At 39.9% G+C, this 22,550-nt stretch overlaps 1 protein-coding gene across 1 annotated transcript; it reads left to right on the forward strand.

Annotated features, from left to right (window-relative positions):
* Window positions 1–19,087: 19,087 nt before the first annotated feature.
* LOC140830955 (vicilin-like seed storage protein At2g28490) lies at window positions 19,088–21,262 on the forward strand. The gene is made up of 5 exons (XM_073194551.1): window positions 19,088–19,429; window positions 19,741–19,922; window positions 20,023–20,103; window positions 20,183–20,584; window positions 20,713–21,262. Exons 1-5 carry the CDS (start codon window positions 19,114–19,116, stop codon window positions 21,160–21,162), a joined length of 1,431 nt encoding a protein of 476 aa, XP_073050652.1. The 5' UTR covers window positions 19,088–19,113; the 3' UTR covers window positions 21,163–21,262.
* Window positions 21,263–22,550: the final 1,288 nt, after the last annotated feature.

Raw genomic sequence — 22,550 nt, forward strand, 5'->3', positions numbered from 1 at the left:
ACGAGTTTCTAGTTATGCCATTCGGATTGACGAATGCGCCAGCGGTGTTCATGAATCTGATGAACCGAGTCTTCCGAGATTTTCTGGATCAGTTTGTGGTGGTTTTCATTGACGATATCTTGATCTATTCTCATAGTGTGGAAGAGCATGTCCAGCACTTGAGGATTGTGTTGCAGATTCTTCGCGAGAAGCAATTGTATGCTAAGCTGAGTAAGTGCGAGTTCTGGATTGATCGTGTAGTATTCCTTGGTCATGTGATTTCCAAGGAAGGAATTTCTGTGGATCCCAGCAAGATTGAGGCAGTGCTAAATTGGTCACGACCTACGACGGTGGCTGAGATCCGTAGTTTTCTAGGTCTAGCAGGGTATTATAGTCGCTTCATCGTGAATTTCTCCCAGGTAGCTAGACCTTTGACGCAACTTACTCGGAAGGATGTTCCATTTGAGTGGTCATCTGAGTGCGAAGATAGTTTCAGAGAGCTTCGTCGACTTCTGACTTCTGCACCTGTTTTGGCGTTACCGTCAGGATCTGATGGTTTCAGTGTTTACACCGATGCCTCTTCTCAAGGCTTAGGGTGTGTGTTGACGCAAAACGGTCATGTGATTGCTTATGCTTCCAGACAGCTGAAATCTCACGAGGAGAAGTATCCTACTCATGATCTAGAGTTGGCAGCTATTGTGTTCGCGCTGAAGATTTGGCGTCATTACTTGTACGGGGTTAAGTTTGAAATCTTTACTGATCATAAGAGTCTGAAATATCTGTTCACTCAGGCTGAGTTGAACATGAGGCAACGTCGTTGGATGGATTTGCTGAAAGATTATGACTGCGAGATCAAGTACCATCCAGGATCTGCAAATCTCACAGCTGATGCTCTTAGTCGCAAAGTGAGAGTTTCTGCACTTCAGACCAGTGCTATGATTAGTACTATTCAGGATTGTTGTTCGTTGGGATTTAATTTCAAACATCGGAAAGGTATGGAGAGCATTCGTGTTGCTACCATTTTATCTGAGCCAGCCTTGTTCGCTCGGATTCGAGATGTTCAGATGTCTGATCTCAAGACTCAGAGATTAGCTCGGTTAGCGGGTGGAGATAGCAGTTTCCATTATCAGTCTAATGGTCTTCTGTGTTTGTCTAATCGAGTTGTAGTACCAGAAGATGATAATTTGAGGGAGGAGATCTTATCTCATGCTCATCGAAGTAAGTTGAGTATTCATCCAGGAAGTAATAAGATGTATAAAGACTTGAGGACACGATTTTGGTGGAAAGGGATGAAGCGCAGTGTTTATCAGTTTGTTTCCAAGTGTCTTGTTTGTCAACAGGTTAAGGCAGAGCACCGTCGACCTGGAGGATTATTGTTGAATCTACCTATTCCTGAATGGAAGTGGGAGCATATCGCGATGGATTTCATTACTCACTTGCCATTATCGTCGAGGAATAGTGACGCTATTTGGGTAGTGGTGGATCGACTCACCAAGTCTGCTCATTTTCTGTCTTATAACCGGGATTTCACTTTCGATCGTATGGCTCGATTGTACATTCAGGAGATTGTACGTTTGCATGGAGTGCCTGTCAGTATTGTCAGTGACAGAGATCCTCGTTTTACCTCACGGTTTTGGGGTAGTTTCCAGTCAGTTTTGGGTACTACACTGAGTCTGAGTACTGCTTATCATCCGGAGACTGACGGTCAGTCAGAGAGGACTATCCGTACGCTTGAGGATATGTTGCGAGCCTGTGTTATGGATTTCGGACCCGCTTGGCAGGATCATTTGCCTTTGATTGAGTTCGCGTACAACAACAGCTACCATCGTAGTATTGGTATGGCACCATTTGAGGCGTTGTATGGGCGACGTTGTCGTACTCCTTTATTCTGGGACGAAGTTGGTGAACGACATGTTGAGGGACCGGAGTTAGTCCAGCAGGCTATTGATAAAGTTGCAGTAATCAAGAAGAGGATTAAGATTGCCCAGGATCGACAGGCTAGTTATGCGAACACCAAGCGGCGACCTCTTTATTTTCAGCCAGGTGAGAAAGTGTTTCTCCGAGTTTCGCCTTTTCGCAGGATTTTGAGATTTGGTCTCAAGGGTAAGCTATCTCCGAGATTCATTGGTCCTTTTGAGATTCTAGAATGTGTGGGAGATTTAGCTTACAGGTTAGCATTACCTCCGTATTTGTCCGGTATTCATGATGTGTTCCACGTATCTTTGTTGAGACGATACGTAGCAGATGAGTCTCACATCTTGCATCCCTCTGAAGTTCAACTTGAATCAGATTTGTCTTACGTGGAGCGACCAGTTCAGATTCTCGATCGCAAAGACAAGGTGTTGCGGAATAAGATCATTCCTCTTGTCTTAGTACAGTGGCAGCGCAGAGGCACTGAAGAAGCCACTTGGGAGTTAGAGAGTCGTATGCGTTCAGAACATCCAGAGCTCTTTTGAGTTTTGCTTTGTATATGTTTGTGTTTTTCAATTGTAATCGAGATATCAGTTGTATTCAACAACAATTGAGATATAATAGCGATGTTGTTATTTCGTTTTGTTCATTCTCTAAGCCTGATTTCGAGGACGAAATCTTTTAAGGGGGGGAGAATGTAGTAGCCCGAATGCCGAATTGGGTAATTAACGGATTAATGGTGATTAATCATGATCGGAAGGTCCGAAGATGGTTCGGAAGCACCGAAGAGTTCGGAAGGTCCGAAGTGAGATCGGAGGATCCGATCATGAGGTGTCAAGAGCAGCTGGACACGTGCATGTTCGGACGGTCCGAAGTGTATGATCGGAGGATCCGATCATGAGCTGTCAAGAGCCAGTGGACACGTAGCGTTCGGACGTTCCGAAGTGGTGTTCGGAGGATCCGAACATGGCCTATAAATAGTGGTCGGATTTCCTCATTTTGACTCGCCAATTCAGAGAATTCCATAGCATTTCAGTCGTTTCTGACAGGTTCTAGTCTTGTTCCGAGATTTGGGCACTAGCGGGGAGCTGCTGGTCTTGTAGCAGAGCTGTGCTCTAGTTGGGAGCTAGCGGCATCAGCGGGCTAGCGACGGACGAAGGTTTGGAATTTTATCAGTATTTATCTCAGGATTATCTAGTTAAGTCTGGTAGATAAGTTTAGTGATGGTTTTCACTTGATGAATAGGCTTGGATTAGACATGTTGTCTGGTTGTTCCAGTGGATTAGGATTGCTGTGATAGAGGTACGAAAGTACTATCCGAGATATCCTGGTTGAGTATACATTCATATATGTGTTGCATGATTATGTGGTGCATTGATATATGTCATATGATGCATACTATTATGTCACGTTTATTACTGCACGTTGCATTTCATGTTGAGCCGTATCTCCTTCGAGATAGCCTTTGCTGTTGAGCTGTATCTCTTTCGAGATAAGCTATATCTTGGGGCCGCTCAGCCCTGTCTTGTGGACGCATGGACACCGAGAGTACACAGTGGCCGACGGGTCGGGAGGGCTTCGGTGGTCCGGGACATTTTAGGTCCACGTCTGTCTTGTAGTGGATGCAGTGACCCAGAGGTTGGACCGCGCGGCACTATCCACTTGGCGCCTCTAGACTGAGCATTGTTGAGATCCTTTTGTGATTCCTGTTTCTTGACTACCCCGGTATCATGATCATAGCATGTGCATTTCATATAGGTCTGTATACTCATACTTTTGTACTGGGCGTTCTTATCGCTCACGTCCTCGGTTTTGTTTATCTTGGACACCCCATTCCCTCGGGGCAGGTCTCAGGTTGGATGGTTCCGGAGGAGCAGGAGGAGGACGTTGAGTAGCCGGTTGGTTTAGTTTCGGTATCATTTGATTCGATATGGTTGTACCAGATATTCTTTACCTTATTTTGAGTTGTTCTAGAGTTCGTTTGGGTTGTATAACTATCATTTGTTAGTTGTTTCCGCTATTATCTCTGATTAGTAATTATTAAGTTAATTGCATGCTTAGTTTTCAATTAGTAGGTGATTCTGGAACGGGTCACTACATCTCTCTTCATCCCTGGCCACCAATACAGAATCTGGAGGTCCTTATACATCTTGGTACCTCCCGGGTGGATAGAATACGGAGATGCGTGTGCCTCTGTCAAAATATCCTGTCTGATCGAACCAACACTAGGCACCCACATTCTACCTCTGTATCTCACAATGCCATCTGAAACTGTATAAAGAACACTGCCCTTGTCCTCATCTTTCAGTCTCCATTTCTGCAGCTGTTCATCTAAAGTCTGTCCTGCCCGGATACGGTCTAGCAATTCAGATTTGACTGTCAGATTAGACAGCCTAGGAGCTCTGCCCTCACGATAAATCTCTAGACCAAACTTCTGAATCTCAAATTGAAGGGGTCTCTGAACTGATAACTGAGCTACCACTGCCACTTTTCTGCTCAAGGCGTCTGCGACAACATTAGCCTTTCCCGGATGGTAGCTGATTTCGCAGTCGTAATCCTTCACAAGTTCCAACCACCGTCTCTGCCTCATATTCAACTCTTTCTGCGTGAAGAAATATTTGAGACTCTTGTGGTCGGTGAAAATCTGACATTTCTCGCCGTATAGATAGTGTCTCCAAATTTTCAATGCAAAGACAACGGCGGCTAATTCAAGGTCGTGCGTCGGGTAGTTCTTCTCGTGCACCTTTAACTGTCTGGAAGCATAGGCTATGACCCGACCTTGCTGCATCAACACTGCGCCTAATCCGAGCTTAGATGCATCGGTATAAAGCACAAACTCACCTTGCCCTGTTGGCATGGCTAGCACTGGTGCCGAAATAAGAGCTTGCTTCAACGTGTCGAAGCTCTTCTGGCATTCTTCACTCCACACAAACTTGGCATTCTTCTTAGTGAGTGAAGTGAGTGGCACTGCTATGGATGAAAATCCTCGAATGAACTTACGGTAGTAACCGGCTAAACCCAAAAAGCTGCGGATCTCTGATGCGCTCTTAGGTTCCACCCAATCTCTAACCGCTGCTACCTTAGATGGATCCACTTCAATTCCACTGCTAGATACAATATGCCCCAAAAATGCTACCTTTTCTAGCCAGAATTCACACTTACTAAACTTTGCAAACAAATTGCGGCTCTGCAAGGTCTGTAGAACTGTCCTCAAATGCTGGCTGTGCTCCTCATGGCTCTTCGAGTATATAAGAATATCGTCAATGAATACTATGACGAATTGATCGAGGAACGGCTGGAATACTCGGTTCATGAGGTCCATGAAAATAGCTGGAGCATTAGTCAATCCAAATGGCATCACCAAGAACTCGTAATGCCCATATCTAGTCCTGAAAGCTGTCTTGTGAACGTCTGCATCCTTCACTTTCAGCTGATGGTACCCTGATCGAAGATCTATCTTAGAGAACACGGTGGCTCCCTGCAATTGATCGAACAAGTCTTCGATTCTAGGCAAAGGGTATTTGTTCTTGATCGTTACCTTGTTCAGCTCGCGGTAATCGATGCACAGTCTCATGCTCCCGTCTTTCTTTTTCACAAAAAGTACTGGTGCGCCCCACGGTGAGAAACTAGGGCGAATAAACTCCTTGTCCAAGAGCTCCTGAATCTGTTGTTTGAGTTCTAACATCTCAGCTGGAGCTAATCTGTATGGCGCTTTGGAGATTGGCACTGTACCTGGCATGAGGTCGATTGCAAACTCCACCTCTCTTTCTGGTGGAAGGCCTGTGACGTCGTCAGGAAAGACGTCTGGGAATTCTTTGACTACAGGTACCTCTGATATAGAAGGAGTGGGCTTGTCGGGTGCTGAGATAACACTGGCCAAGAAAGCCTGACACCCCTTAGAAATTAGCCTCCTCGCCTGCATGCACGAGATCATGCGAGGGAAACTCCTCCATCTAGCTGGCTCAAATAGAAACTGCTCCATGCCCAATGGTCTGACCAACACTGATCTCTTCTGAAAGTCGATAAGGACCCTGTTCTTAGTCAGCCAATCCATTCCCAATATGATGTCGAATTCTGGCATCGGCAATATGATTAAATCTGCGTACACTAGGTGGCCATGCAGTTCTAGGTCGATATCTCTGACCACACTGGTAGCTAACAGCTCTTCCCCTGATGGGACTACTACCGAAAAACTCATATCTAGGCCAATGGACTTGAGGTCTAAATGATTGGCAAACATCTCTGATACGAAGGAGTGAGTGGCTCCTGAGTCTATCAGTGCAGTCGTGGATAATCTCTTAATGAAAATGTTACCTGAGACGCGTTAGCACAACACAACTAACTTATATCCCAATTATTCAACCATAACCTCAAGCACAAAATACATCTAATAGTCCAACTAAAACACTAGTAATCTCAATTAAAGTTAAACAGGAAATGCAAGGAATTTAATACTGAGCTTAGATAGGAAGGGTTACCGGTCAGAAGAGTAGTGTCTGGGTTCGCCTCCTGAGCATGCATGGCGAATGCCCGGCCCTGGGTTGGTTGCTTCCATTGTGGGCATTCTTTCAGCATGTGGTCCGTAGCTCCACATTTAAAACACTTGCCTGACCCATACAAGCACTGCCCCGGGTGCTGACGGTTGCATTTAGGACACACTGGGAAGGCAACTGGCTTCTGAGGCACCCCTTGCTGCTGAACTGGACCCTTGCCCTTAGGCGGTCCATGATATGGCTTCTTCGCTGGCGGTCCCTGAAATGGCCTCTTAAACTGAGGCCTCTGATTCTGCTGCTGCGGTGGAGCCTGGTAGGGCCTCTTGCCCTGTCTGTCAGCCTCAATATCTCGCTGATCCTGTTCTGCCGCCAAAGCTCGGGACACGGCGACTGCGTAGCTAGTAGGGCCAGCTACTCGGACGTCACGGCGCAAGATCGGCCGCAACCCATTCAGAAAATGCCTCAATTTTGCCTGTACGTCATTCGCAATGAGGGGCACGAAATGACACCCCCTCTCAAACTTTCTCACAAACTCTGCCACGCTACTATCTCCTTGCCGCAGCGTCATGAACTCGTTGGTGAGTCGGGTTCGTACTTCCTCAGTGAAGTACTTGGAGTAGAACACCTCCTTAAATCCATTCCAAGGCAGCACCTGTAAATTGACTGCCACTGACGCACTCTCCCACCATAGCCTAGCATCTCCGGTTAATAAGAAAATGGCGCAACGGACCCTATCAGCGTCTGCCAGCTCCATGAAGTCGAAAATCACTTCGATGGACTTGATCCACCCTTCAGCTATCATCGGGTCAGTGGTACCCGCAAACTCCTTCGGACTCATCCTCCGGAACCTTTCATATACCGCCTCAGGTCTAGGCCTCTCCTCGGGGCCTACAGCAGTCTGGTTCCTCGCAAACTGCGCGAAGAACTGTGTCATGCCTGCAAGCATCTGCGCCTGCATATCTGGAGGTGGTGGTGGAGGTGGAGGGTTGGCTCTTTCCTCCTCTCGGTGCTCCCTGTCCTCAGTCCTATCTTGCTGGTTAACCATACGTCTAGGAGGCATACTGTTCCAATAAATTACCCAACACGTAAACCCAACATGCATGAATATAATACTAATATTATAAGATGCACAATTTTGAACTTTAAAACAAAAACATGCTGAAATCATGATCTAATGCATAGTACATAGCATAACTCAAAACTTTAAACTTACAGACTTGAGGTGTGACTTCGAGAGCTTCTTGCGACTGGCAGTAGGCGTAACCCTTTACAAGAACACCGCTCTGATACCAACTGTAACGAACCGTATTCTTTACTACTTAAAATTTGCGGAAAAATTAAAAATTTTAATCAAATAAAACGTCTGTACGGTCGTCACCCAACATGCATAAAATGTATTTAAAATAATCCAACACCAACTAAAAGTTTTCTAAAAGCACGCTGCCTCAAAACGTCTCACATTCAAATCAAAACATCAGAGTATTTTAAAATTTTGCATAAACATAAACTTGCGGTCCTCGGGTCTAGCCTGCCACTCAGCCCAAGCCTGCCCCTTGGTCATCACCTCCTGTCTCCTGCTCATCGTACTCACCTGCATCGATCAAGTCTAGTGAGTCTAAAGACTCAACACGTATAAACTGGAATATCGAGTACTACATAATAAAATCGCATGCATCTTAAAAATAGAACGTACGTAACATAAAACTTGACTAGCATACTTGAACTTGAACATACGTATATACATACTTAGACGTGCCATGATCATAAACTTTTCTTAAACATACTTTCATACTTCAACATACTTAGTTGCATAATTTTACGTAGAGGATGTTTCAAAGCAAGTGACCCTTAACATAATAAACGCCTGATCAGACACACCACAGTACTGGGCTGACAGGGACGTATCCACTGCCGCATACATAAGATCCCTGTTCATAATTTAACAGGCCAGTTGATCCACGTTCATAATTTAACGCTTCACAACCACGATCTAACCCGTTCATAATTTAACGGGCGGATTGGTCCCCGTTCATAATTTAACGCTTTCCAATCCTAAACATACTTTGGTCACAAGACAATTAGCATACCTCAAAACTTAAAATATTTTCTTGCACGTCAACATACTTACTTGGCGTTGAGGGATTCGTTGGACCTCGATCGGGGCCGTCGCTGCTACACATACTACTAGAATTCACAACTTAGCTTGCACAACTTAGACGTAAATGCCATACTTACTCTCGAGTTCGATCAATACTTAGGACGTTCGAAACTTTCCCATGACACGACTCTGGATAATCCTTGCACTAACCCATGACATCTAACCTCAAAGTATACTAAATTATTTTTCCCAAAAACGAAGGACACGGACCCCGTACCTACATCCGTGCAAGGGTCCGTGTATGTAATGGAAGTTGTGTGCGCAGAAATGAGGAGACACGGACCCCGTGCTGAGGTCCGGGTAGGGGTCCGTGTAGACACTGTAAAAAGACATCGCAAGGGAGGGAGGGGCACGGACCCCGTGCATAGGTCTGTGTGGGGGTCCGTGTAGGCGCTGTAAGAAGACACTCCGGAAGAACAAAGGGAACGGACCCCGTGTAGAGGTCCGGGTATGGGTCCGTTCAGGTGCTGTGGACGCGGACCAACGAGAATTTTTTTGTACATGAATCGCTTCACTTTCTAGACTCAATTGCACGGGCTATGAAACGACACCACGAGACCATCTTAACATGCCATAACATCAGACCAAAATCGAACAACACCCAAAGTAACGATGTTCACCCTACGATACATACAATTTAAAAAGAAACGTGGCAATCGACACCGAAAGGTTTTCCTACGACTTCTAATACATTTGAGTGCCTATCGACACTAAACGACGTATCAAATGACATCCCCACATCATACTAATCATACCTAGACGCAGCAACCATCACCCGTCGATTCCCAACGAAGCCTGCAACAAAAACTTCAAGAAACGTATCAACACAAATTTTCTGAAAATTTCAGTTTGCGCAGCCGCACGGAAAATATCATAACTCACTCATTTTTCGTCCAAAAATTTCGAATCATATATCAAATCGAAGGCGTCAAAAAGTCCTACAATTTTCTAGTTGAAAGTTTACTCAAATTCTGAACCGAAAAGTCGCAGTTTACACCAGAACAGTAAAAACGAATTTTAGATCTAAAAATTTTCCTTCGAAATTGATCCGATTCATGATCCGCTCAAAGTACTATCATCATACATAACTTTTACGCATAAAACAACGCAATACAATATATGACTTGATCGACACAGCAATAACAGGATATACGTGCCTTTTTGATGATAAATTTTACCGAAATGGCGATGTCGAAGCGGAGACTGCACGAGGCTTGATCCGGGACGAAAGTGGCACGTTTTTCTTGCAATAAAAATCAACAAAACTTGCTGGGAAGATTAAGGGAGAGGGGCGGCTGCTAAAGGACTGGAGAACCCTAGTTTTCTACCTTTGAAAATATTAAAATCTGAATTGGAGGTTGTGTGTGTTTGTGCGTGCATCGGTGTGTGTAAAAGTGTGTGTGGGTGTGTGATCAATAATAAAAACGTGTGTGTGTGGTAGGTAATTAGGAGTAAGAGTTGCTAAATAGATAATTAGCAACTAATTAAAACTTTAACTCACCACTAACTTAAAAATAACCTTCTCAATTAAAATAATGCACACTAAAATACTAATTTTTAAAAGTTTTAAACTCTTAAATAATCAAGCACCTAAATAAGGATTTTAAAATGCTAAACTAACTAGATTATTTAAAATGCCCCTTCCTAGCTTAAAATAAAATACCACATTTAAATTTGCCAAAACCGTCACCGGTCTTTTCCTCGATCCCGCCTCGAATAATCGCCTGAAACATGAAACTTGAAAAACGTTTTAACGTGCATCGCATAAACAAGAATAATTTAAAATAATGCATTTAAATAAATCATGCATCGCTGAAACTCATTTAAAATTAATTTAAATGATTTAATAATTTAAATAAATGCATAGGTTATACGCGTATTAGATTTGGGCACTACATGACATTTTTCCTTGGGCTACAAATGAAGCAATTGGAGACTGGGATTTTTATCAGTCAGACAAAATACACGAAGGAGTTGCTGAAAGAAATTTGGCATGGAATCGTGTTCAGCTGCGAGCACTCCCATGAGCTCATCAGTTAAACTGGATACTGATCAATGGGGAATATCAGTTGAGATGGCACTCTACAGAGGTTTAATAGGTTCATTACTGTACCTAACTGTTATTCGCCCTGATATTGTTTTTGATGTCTGTATGTGTGCCAGATTTCAAGCAAATCCTAAGCAATCACATTTTTCAGCTGCCAAACGTATTTTGAAACATCTTAAAGGCACTCAAAATGTTGGGTTATGGTATTCCAAGGACTCATCTTTCAATCTAGTTGGATATTCAGATGCAGATTATGCAGGATATAAGCTTGATCGTAAAAGTACAAGTGGATCATGTCAGTTTCTAGGAGGCAGACTGATCTCTTGGTTCAACAAGAAACAAACATCCATAGCACTTACACAACTGAAGCAGAATACCTTGCTGGTAGAAGATGTTGTGCTCAACTTCTCTGGGTTCAGCAACAATTGAGAGATTATGGAGTTGACGCTAAAGAATCGCCCATATTCTGTGATAATACAAGCACGATTGCTATCACCTAAAATCCAGTTCTTCACTCGAGGACCAAGCACATAGATGTCAGACATCACTTCATCAGAGATCATGCCTTGAAAAAGGACATCAAACTGGAATACGTCTCAACCGAGCAACAAGCAGCTGATATATTCACCAAACCACTGCCAGAGACTAAGTTTTCTCACTTTCGAAATGTACTTGGTTTAATTGATTTATCCTAATCAGTTTTATTTCTTATATATCTGTTGTTAACTAATTTATGTCATCTATGAATTTGTTATTTTTATGATTCAGTTAGTCATTAGTATTTCAATTGATGAGATTAACTATTGCAGGAAAATAAAAAGACTGAGACAAACTGAAATAAGCCTTCATTTATTTAATAAGAAATTGGTTCGGATTACATTAAAATACTCTTCCTCAACAAAAGACCTCCACTTGTTCATCCAACGAGTTATATCTCCAGTGGTAGTCTTGTGGAAGCTATCAGAGTCAGCTATACGCTCCAGGATCCTCCTTTCCTTGATGAGCATCAGCTGGTAAACATAGTCATCTTCAGAGATGTTTACGCTCTCAGAAACGTACAAGCGCTCCCGATATTTCTCAAATTTCGCCATCAGAGTGGAGAGAGAGCTTCTGCACTGTCATAAAGGATTTGAACTCCTTGCAGCTCTTCCCAATAGTGAAGAATCTTATGGAAGATTTCATCTTCCATATCAGCTTTTCGTTGTTCCAAAGCTGCCTTCATGAATTCTTCAGCCATATCTGGAGTCCTTGAGCTACTTGTACCTGCCATTTTAAGTTGCTGAATTTTATTATTAGCTGATATGTTTGAAACTAACTGAGCTACTCCTATTTATAGCGCAGGGTCAAGGAAGATGAAAGGACAAGTCATTAAAGCAGACGATTAACCTTCTAAGCATAAGATTTAATTTGATTAAGTTCTCATAATATGCATCTATTTAAGGGGAATATTTGTTTTAAGAGGTTAACTGAAAAGACAGTAGTTAGTAAATCATCAACTGAAAGGGAACAGTTTCACAACTGTTCATTCAGTTGGTTATGTTACTAATCTTTTCACGTAAGTTAACTAATTAACCACATTATATTCCAAATCAAGTGAAGTGACTAATTGCTATCTCATGATGAATAGCAGTTTAAAAAAAACGTGGACGTATTTAAACCGCTTAAATTGTCCACACGCTTACAGCACACATACACACATTTTTCATCCAAAATTCTCAGGGAATGACACGTGTCCCGAATTTGAACAGTCACGTACATATGTACCAATCCCTGCTTCAATTCAATTTTTTTTACGTGCATAACAATTTTACAAATTCATACACTCAGAGCTTGTTTCTTGCAAAAATTTCAGGTTCTCGTATTATAAGCAATGGCAAACCAGATTCCCGCTCACGTATTGAACGCTATGGCTATCAATTTTGGATCAATTCTGTCAATCGGAGAAGCCGATGTCAAGAATGTCTTTCTGAAGCTCGAATCAGCTAGGCTGAGGACATTCTTGGGGAAATCTTCACAGGAGATTTACCCAAAGGAAGTTGAAGATCTATACTCCAATGGCTACATCAATTCTGATGGAAGAATCATTTCTACTGTCAATAGTCAGTTGTTGAGCATCTCTGAAGACTCTTTTGGAGAATTATTCTTGTTGCCTTCTGATGATTGTCACACCTTACTGATGTCAAAGCCTCTGATATTGAAGAAATGCAGACCCTACTCTCTGCTGATGGACGGAAAATCAAAGTTTCTGATCCTAAGAAAGAACTGAAGCACGAAGTTTAGTTGCTGGCTGATATTGTTGCCAAGGGGGGGGGGGGGCTATTGGAGAAGGCAGGATCTTTTGCTGCACTAACTTTGGAGAAATTCCAAGCCATCACTGTTATCACGACTGGACGGTGACTTAATTGGAAGCACCTTATCTTCAACATCTTGAAGAATATGTTTTTATCCACCAAGCAGTCTAAAGGCTTTGCAGTGCAGCTCAGTCATTTGATGAAAGTCCAAGGGTTGGTGGCTGATGATTCAAAGAGGCTATCGAAATTCAAAATTTTCTATGCCAAAAACATTTTGCCACCAAAGACTAAACTATGCTTATCTCCTGATCATTTCGAGAAGATCAAAAAGGAGATTGGGACGCAGCAGGCCGCTCCCAAATCAGTCAAGAAAGCCAAGACTTTGAATACTACCAAGCAAAAATTGATTGTGAGTGATTCTGATATAGAGAAGACTCCCTCTCCTCAAATCATCAAGAAAACACGGACATTGAAGACCAAACCTGCTGCTATAGTTAATGTCATACCAACTGATAGTATGATGGAATCAACAGCTCAACAGCCAATCCAGGCTATTCCGTTAAAGTCAGTCCCAACTGAATCCTCAGCAGAGGATCAGTTACCCTTGTCCACAAATCTTCCGCAGAGGACAATCACTGAACCTAGTGATCAGACCAGACTGGCTGGAGTCAAAGCTCCGTTAATCATTGTTTCTCGTTACATTCCTCTACCATTTGCTAGACCTACAGGGTTGGTGCTCAGAGAGGGGATTGATGCAACTACTTCTGGATTAAACATCCCTCATATTGTGACTGACCCCAATGGCATGAGTAAAATACAAGAAGATCCCAGACCTACTAATGCCATTCAAACTCATATTGATCTTATTTGGCAACAGGTCAATGAATTTTCAGCAGAGAAACTCAAAATCAATGAGGAATGGGTGAAATTCCGAGCTCATGTTTTCGCTAAGGAGCTCCAGAAGAAATCTAAGCTGAAAAGATTTATTGATCTGGAGAAAGTGGTGTTGAAAATGGTCAAAGCGTCCTCGATCTCTCAAGCCTTGGAGAGGAAGAAATATTTCTTTGATCTTACAAGAGAGAAGAAGCTGTAGAAGATTGTTGCTGAGTTGCGACAAAATTTCGATCCCACAAGTCCAACTGCATTTAATGATAAAGCAGTATATGCTCAACTAGAAGCAGATTTGATTGGACTAAAGGCAGAAATTAAACATTGGGAAATGGATCAAGAACAAATCATCCCAGCAATGTCTCAAGAGTTTGTGACTAAAGAGCTAGCTGAACAGTCAGGTGGGGAACTATCTAAGGACACTGCTACTATTTTTTCGCAGAAAGAAGTTGTTCCTTCATCTTCAGTTGTTCCATCTTCATCTATGTCAGCGCCTCCTTCCATTGATCCAAATCTTTATTCAGAAGCTGACTTGACACTCGCTCATATTGATGAAATTATTCAGTCAGTGGTTCAAGAAGTTCCAACTGATGAACCTATTTCAGTTGATCACTCTGCTAATCAAGCAGCTCAAGAGGTTCTCATCTCAACTGAAGATCCAGTTCCGCCTCTTGTCACTGATGAACCATATAACCAAAATGTTTTGCCTACTCAATCACCAGATCAAAAAATTGCTGAAAATATGGAGGCTCAGCTGTTCATTTCTGAAAACATTCCAACTGACGAGCCAGCCCAAGTTTCAGCTGACTGTCAAGCAGAAGCACCAGTTCTTGACCCTCCATTTTTCAATCCCAAAGATTCTCACGTTCAGACCTTGGTGATTTTTAATCAAGTCTATTAGGAACCTGAAACATCCAGACAATCTCCTCCTCATTCATCTACAGATTTTGAATTATTTCTTGAAGAAATTCATGATATTCAGAACAACTTGAATAAAATGATCACTGACATGTACAAGATTCAGCACACTCAATTAGAGCACACTCTGAAGCTGGAACATTCTGAAGAATTCAACTCAGCGAAACTGAAGGCAATTCAAGATGTTGTAACCTCTCTATCTCATACAGTAGAAGAAATTCAAAAGAATAAAGGTTTGGCTAAAAGTCTCTCCGTAACTCAAGACTCTATCAGCAAACGAGTTGACAGTTTGTAGACGCTCGTATCAAGAAAAATGGACTCGCTGCAAACCACAATGACTTCTGTTGTCTCCAGCATTTCCTCTACTGTCAGCGTCCTATCAACTGATGTTCGGAGATTATCTGTTAAGATGGAACTGTTCGACAAAAAGGGTGAAGAAATTAAAGAGTTGCTATACAACAAAAGAAGAGCAGTTAGTTTCGAATTGCTATTTTTGGAGACTGATCTTTTCAGTTCAATATCAGTTGATCAAATTCTTATATTATCTACAATGAGTTCAGTTGTTCAACTATTATTTGAGCTACTTTTGTCAAACACCATAAAGGTGGAAATTGTTGAAAACTAAGTTTCGGCGTTTGACAAAATGCGTACCTTCTGATCATGTAAATAACTGAACACGAGAAAACTGAACTCTCTAAGAGAACTGACTGATCAGTTGATTTTTTCATTTGTGAACATAAATACAGATCTTTCAGCTGAAACACGTCAACCGACAAATAGTAAAACAGACTACAACTAGTAGTGGAACGCCGCATTTCAGAGTCTGCAGTGTATGAGTGTCAGAAGAATATTGACGTGGAAAATCAACGGATATAAAATTCAGATAACATTTAAATATTAACGTTGGAATGGAAGCCTATAAATAAGTGAAGAGGCCAACTAAAATTAGAGAACATACGAACTATCATTCAAACTTGCTGTCATTCTGCTGAAATCACTACGCTAACACTTACTCGTTTATCAGTAGCATTCAAGGCTACATTCTTGAGCTTGTTAGCACGATTGTAATATTTGCCTTATTCGTTAAGTTGTGCTTCATTCAGTTGAGAACTATAAAATTCGTTTGTAACTAAGAGTTTTAGTGTTGGCAGTGAGAAGTTCAAACTGAAGTGGGTTGGTACAACTGTTGTATTTGATCAAAATCTTTTAGTGGAAATCCTATCCTCGTGATAGAAGGGGTGACGTAGGAGTTATTCTATTCTCCGAACATCCAGAAATAAATTGTGTGCATACTATTTCAGTTATTATTTTTCATTCAGTCATTCTATCTTTCAGTCAGTTTACTTCCGCAACTATTTTTAGTTGAACTGATTGTCATCGACTGACAAGATACCGAGCATCAGTTTGTCACTAAACTGAACTCATTTTTCGCAGAAAATATATAATACGTGGGTGTTTATTCAACCCCCTTCTAAACACTCATCAGCTTTCAAACCGATCCTTTCACACTTGATATGCTCGTTTGTAGTGTTTAGAAGAGGATTGAATAAACACCAGACACAATTTAATTTTTAAAATTTTAATTAGTTGGCTTGGCAACTGAATTGTATATATTCTCTATTCTCAAGGTCCGATGACTAATAAATATGTGTAGAAAGAAGTCAAACTGACATATTAGAACAAATCAACAAAACTGGTTAGACTAAAAGGTAAAATGAATGTGGAACACGAGAGTTTGAAAGAATTTAAGCTCCTACGTCACCCGTTCTTCTCTTTGGAAGGCTCACACTAGAATATTTTGGATAGTGCAAGTAGTTGCAAAATCCCAGTTCAGTTTGGACTTAAACACTGTGTTGGGATCGGTTGGGGGTATCACCGTTGAGCTGCAATAGCTCGGTTCTTGAAATATTGAACACTGATGAATTAAATCGAGTTTGGTTTTCAAACGAAGCGGAAAATACTCGAAATAATCCTTCGTAGAAACCGATTAAATATTTTGTAAAGCATTTAAAATATATGCAAGTTGAATGAGTAAAAATATTTGGGTTGAAGCATTTTATCAAACATTGGTATCCAATATTTTGGTATTTGAAGAACACATAAAATGCTTCAACAATGCATATTTAAAACTATGAAAATGATAAGTAAATGCAATAAACAAATAGACACAAATTTTTTTATGGATGTTCAGATACTTCAAATGCTCCTACGTCACCCCTTCTTCCCCTTGGGAAGGATTCACTAGAAGACTTTGATTTATACAACTTTTTGTACAAACTCACTCAGCTAGGACTTACCCACTTCCTAAATTGAACTCCTGGCACTCAAGATTGTAGGCAGCACCTCACAATCAGCATATGTTTAATGTCTCGTATGCAAAGACTACATACACAAGTTTATCATCTTTGTGCAAGACTCACTCAACTAATATTTGAAGTTCAACTCTCTTGTATATGTGTGAGTGATTGTGTGTGAGGAATTTATAATTTATAATGTACATCTGGCTTGTGCTCTCAACTAGCTGATATCTTCATGCTAACTACTCATGCTTTGAATCTCCCTCAAAAGCTCTTGTTTGATCTTCAAGATGTTGTATTTATAAGCCCCAACAATGATATATACGTTAGATACAAGAATATGACTGTTTGGAAAGTTTCTGTACTGTTTCTGATATTGCAACTGTCAAATTCGTTTTGATGGGCATTTTTCCGACTGGTCAACTCAACTGGTCGTTCGGTTCAACTGGTTCAGTTGGTCAGGTTCAGTTCAACTGGTTCGGTTCAGTTTCAGCTGGTGTGCTAAAATCAGCCTAGCTGATTTCAGTTTGTGCAGAACCAGTAGCTTCATCGTCATTTATCAACATCTTAAGCTTCGATTCAGATTTTGAATTCTAAAGATGATTTGTTGATCTACGTCTTATCTTTTCAACGCATACTGAATTACTTCATTTCGATAATCGAGCTTCGAGATATGACTAAAATACTGAAATGCTCAAACCCAACTGATTGTTGTTTTCGTGCAATCAGTTTGGTAATTCAGCGATTGATTAGACCGTGATAACATCCGATTTTGCCCAACTGACGTGAGTTAAAACTTGTTTCAAATTGAGTTTTCTGATCAATCCAGCTAGCGGATTGTCATTTGGATCATCCAGTTGAGAGATATCTTCAAAATACCGAAACTTGCAACAAATTCAGTTTGTGCATAATTCAGTTTCAGCTTGCTTCTTGTGTTAACAACTTCACACTTGAGTAAATATGTTAGAAATACAATAACAAGTTTTGTTAATATCAAAATTAAGATTACGAACTTGAAAAATTCCAACACACTGCAAAAGTGAAACTCCTAGTATACTTCAACTTAAGACAGACAATATACTGCTATTTAAATACAATTATTTTTAATACTGTTATATCCTAGCACTTAATGATCATTGATTATCATATACAATTCTTTGTAAATTGTGCTCGATTGATTGAATTTTTACTTTAGTTATTTGGGAGTTTGAATTCTTGAATCTCAGTAAAAGTCGTAACCTTACTAAATTGAATCTTTTCTTTATATAGACATTTTAAAATAGATTTGTTCTAAAACGAAAGTGTCTGATGGTTTTTCTTTTGTCTATGTTAACATTCTCTGACAGTCATACACTGTGTCTGATGGTGTTAACTGATGTAAACTGATAAACTGATAAGAAATAGTCAGCTATGTTCATCAGTTTTGACGAACTGACAGACTGATAAGAAATAGTCAGCTTTGTTCGTCAGTTTTGTTCGTCAGTTTAACTCAAATGAGTTTTATCTTATAAGAAAATTTATTTAATTATTGATGAAATGTAGTTATATTAGACCAATTAAACATTCCTATTTTTATTTACATAACAATTTTAAATAATGGTAGCTTCAGTTTATATTTTATAATAGGATTTTCTACCCACCACGCTAGGATTATAGTAAAAGCCTAATGAATAAGCGTAGTTATATTGGATATTTTATTCTATCATCCGACTACGAATCCAACAAGTTAGAAAAATCAAAGCATTTTTGCATGTATATCAAACTAAGCCAAGTGATACGTCTCGATCGCATTAAAATCATGCCTAGTCCTTGAAATTAAATGGCCACCAGAAATAACTCTTGAACCGATCCTACACAAAATGAGATTTGCATATATATATATATATATATATATATATATATATATATATATATATATATATATATATACCAAATGACCTTGTCTCAAGGTGAGATCGGATATTTCTCAACCGTACGGGTAATTCAACCCCAAGAATTCATCAAGGAATCACACCTGTTCATCTAGCTAGTCCCCTTTACTCTACTAATCGTGTGTATAAATACCGTACCCCGCATAGCTCTATAATCAATCAATTAACTAACGAGTTAAAGAAGTAATTAAATTGGATCGATGATGGGGAAACGAATTGATTGGGAAGCACTCTTTCTGCTGGTGGTTGTGGCAGCTGCGGTGGCAGTGGCGGCTGCAGGGGGCGGGGTCGATGTTGAGGATGAAGGGTGGTGGAAAGAAGGAGGAAGTGACTGGTTTCTGTTGAAGGATTCGAAGCATGTGGTGAAGACCGATGCCGGAGAAATGAAGGTGGTGAGAGGTGTAAGAGGCAAATCTATCACAAATCCTATGCATATTGGATTCATTACTATGGAGCCCAGAAGCCTTTTCATACCACAGTACCTTGATTCCTCGCTCATCATCTTCCTTCGCGCAGGTATATATATATATATATACACACACTATGAATACGCCGGACCCGATCGATATAATGATAACCATTGGATTCTGCATGAATTCATTCGGCAGGCACAACCAATGCCCCTTTCAAGTGAAAATAGTCAATGGAGAAAATTATGGAGAAATACATTTGCACTAAACTATCGGTTCTATTTCATGTCCATGCATATATATATATATATATATATATATATATATATATATATATGAGTACGGATATTAAAAAAAGTTCAAAAAGAAAATAAATTTTAATAAATATTTATCTATGGGAAAAATTAAATGATGCAGGTGAAGCAAGAGTTGGACATATACATAAGGACAAACTAGTGGAAAGGACGTTGAAAATGGGAGATGTATACAGAATAGAAGCTGGTTCAGCCTTTTATTTCATTAACACAGACCATAGCAACAGTCTTCATATGATCTGCAGCATTGATGCATTTGAGAGCTTGCACTGGCATACCATTCAGGTAACTTGAATACTTGATTCGGAAGATTGTTATTTATTTAATCATAATGCAGAATCTTTTGAGAAAATAGTAAACTCTTGGTTTCCATGTATGTTGGCAGTCTTTCTTCATAGCCGGTGGAACATATCCAACATCTGTGCTGTCTGGATTTGAGCCCTCAACCTTGTCAGCAGCATTCAATGTAAGAAACAACTTTGCAACCGAAAAGCGCACAAATTTCTAAGCACATTTAACCCGAATAAATCATATACACTTGACAGGTTTCGGAATCAGAATTGAGTGAAATGCTAACAAGACAAAAGCATGGCCCAATTGTTCACTTATCAGACAATTCTCATTCCTGGTCTAAATTTTTGGACATGAAGCGAAATGAAAAACAGGCACATATGCGGAAAATAGTCCGAATTAAAGAAGAAGACGTAGAAGAAGAAGGATCTACTTGGTGCTCTTTCAAGGAAATGTTGGTTTCCTTGTTTGCAAAGGCAGACAAGAGGCAGGACGACGGATGGAGCAAAACCGGCAGGGGACCGGGCTCCTGTAATATCTACGAAAGGAAGGCCGACTTTAAGAACAATTATGGATGGAGCGTTAGTTTGGATGAGTCAGATTATTCACCCCTTAAACATTCAGATACTGGTGTTTATCTTGTCAGCCTAACCAAGGTGGAGTGGAGTAGTCCTTCGTTTTTATATTCTTTGACCTATGTGATCCAGATAATCAATGATATATAGAACGTAGAATCGGATAATTTTGCATGGTCTGAAATCAAAATGTTTGCTGAATGCTGCAGGGATCAATGATGGCACCCCATATCAATCCTAGAGCAACCGAATATGGCATCGTATTACAAGGATCCGGCACGATCCAAATCGTCTTCCCTAATGGAAGCCTAGCCATGAACTCTAATGTAAGCCAAGGCGACGTCTTCTGGATACCCCGCTACTTCCCTTTTTGCCAGATCGCCTCTCGTACAGCCCAGTTCGAGTTCTTCGGCTTCACCACCTCCGCTCGAAACAACAGGCCTCAGTTCTTGGCGGGAGCGAACTCAATGCTCAATGCAATGAGAGGACCAGAGTTCGCAGCTTCATTCGGAATGAGCAGCAGTAGGTTCAACAGAATCGTTGACGCGCAACGCGAGTCTGCCATTTTGCCGGCGTGGCCGTCCACTACTTCAAGTGGGGAGGTCGAGGTGGAGGCCGCGGGATTTGGTGATGAAATATTGGATTTGGAATTTGATTAATTTTTCTTTGCTTTTCGAGCGACGATTTTGATTTGTTTATTGTTTTTGAGTCTGGTCTGATATTGTTTTTGGGGATATAATAAAGTTATATTGGAGTTAATTTTCTTTTTCAAAGCATATATATATATATATATATATATATATATATATATATATATATATATATATATATATATATATAGTAATGTAGCTTTAATATCACTTATTTTTTGGTGTTCTTGTTTGTCATTGCCTCTAATATGATTTTGTCACCCTCCCCTCAGCTCAAGTTGATTCAAGTATGATTGTAAAATGAGCACTTATAGCAATCTCTTCATCACAGAAACTCTTATAAGGTCGTCCCATTGATCAATTTCGTGAAACGAATCTCCGATCTAACCCAACTTATGAAAAATATAACTTTTATATTAAAAATATTATTTTTCATTCTAATTATGGATCGGATAAACCCGTCTCAAAAATAAAAATTAATAATCTCACAAAAAACTTATTCTTATTTTATATGTACATTGATTTAAGAAAATGATTAACTCAAGCAGTAAGATTCTTAAATTTTCATGGTGAGAAATCAAATCATATGACTGGAGAATTTTAAAAATGAAGTTGATGCTGGTGATTATAAATAAATTACAGAGGGGAGGATAGATATGAAGCAATAATAGCGCAAATCATTTCTCATATTTTAAGAAATTTAACACTTACGATATTTCCATTCGCCTTTTCGATTTGGTTTTCCTCAGCATTTCCATTTGTTGGGTCATCGGTGAAATATTCTTCCGTCTTCGGTGTTTTTATTTGCGCAACATCAATATTTTCGTTTGTTGATAATAATTCTCGTCGGTTTGTTATGCTCATAAGTTTTTTGTTATCGAGACTTGTGAAGGATTATTTTATTTTATTATTGTTGAATTATTATTGTTTTATAATATATTTTTTTTAAGAATGTTTAACGTTGAAAAGTTATTATATTGTTAGTTGATTAATCATTTATTTCATACGAACAAATCTTAAGATGTAACCTTATTATTTTTGTTCATTATATTTATTATTGTTCGTTTATTGCTTGAACTAAATTTGATTGACTGAATATAATTATTGCAACAATTTATATTATTAAAATTAGTTTAATGTAATAATAATAACAAAATTAAAGTTGTTTTAATAAATATTTATTATTAGTTAAATTGTGAAGGCCCGTATTTCGTATTCGTAATTTTGCGGAATTATTTAAAAGTTTTCTCTTTCAATAAATAAAATGCATCATTCATCAAATAAACTGATAAATGGATTTAATTTTTAAAATAATAGCGGAAGTAAATATTGTTTTTCAACTCAACAACTTAAAAATAATAAAATAATAAAACTGAGTTTGAACATAAAAGGTGAAT

The sequence above is a fragment of the Primulina eburnea genome, chromosome 4 (assembly GCF_022965805.1).
Source record: "Primulina eburnea isolate SZY01 chromosome 4, ASM2296580v1, whole genome shotgun sequence".
Classification (NCBI taxonomy): domain Eukaryota; kingdom Viridiplantae; phylum Streptophyta; class Magnoliopsida; order Lamiales; family Gesneriaceae; genus Primulina; species Primulina eburnea.

Coding starts and splice junctions, on each gene's coding strand:
- LOC140830955 (XM_073194551.1), top strand. CDS start 19,114: ATGATGGGGAAACGAATTGATTGGGAAGCACTCTTTCTGCTGGTGGTT. Junction 19,430..19,740: donor CATCATCTTCCTTCGCGCAG/GTATATATATAT, acceptor TAAATGATGCAG/GTGAAGCAAGAGTTGGACAT. Junction 19,923..20,022: donor TGCACTGGCATACCATTCAG/GTAACTTGAATA, acceptor GTATGTTGGCAG/TCTTTCTTCATAGCCGGTGG.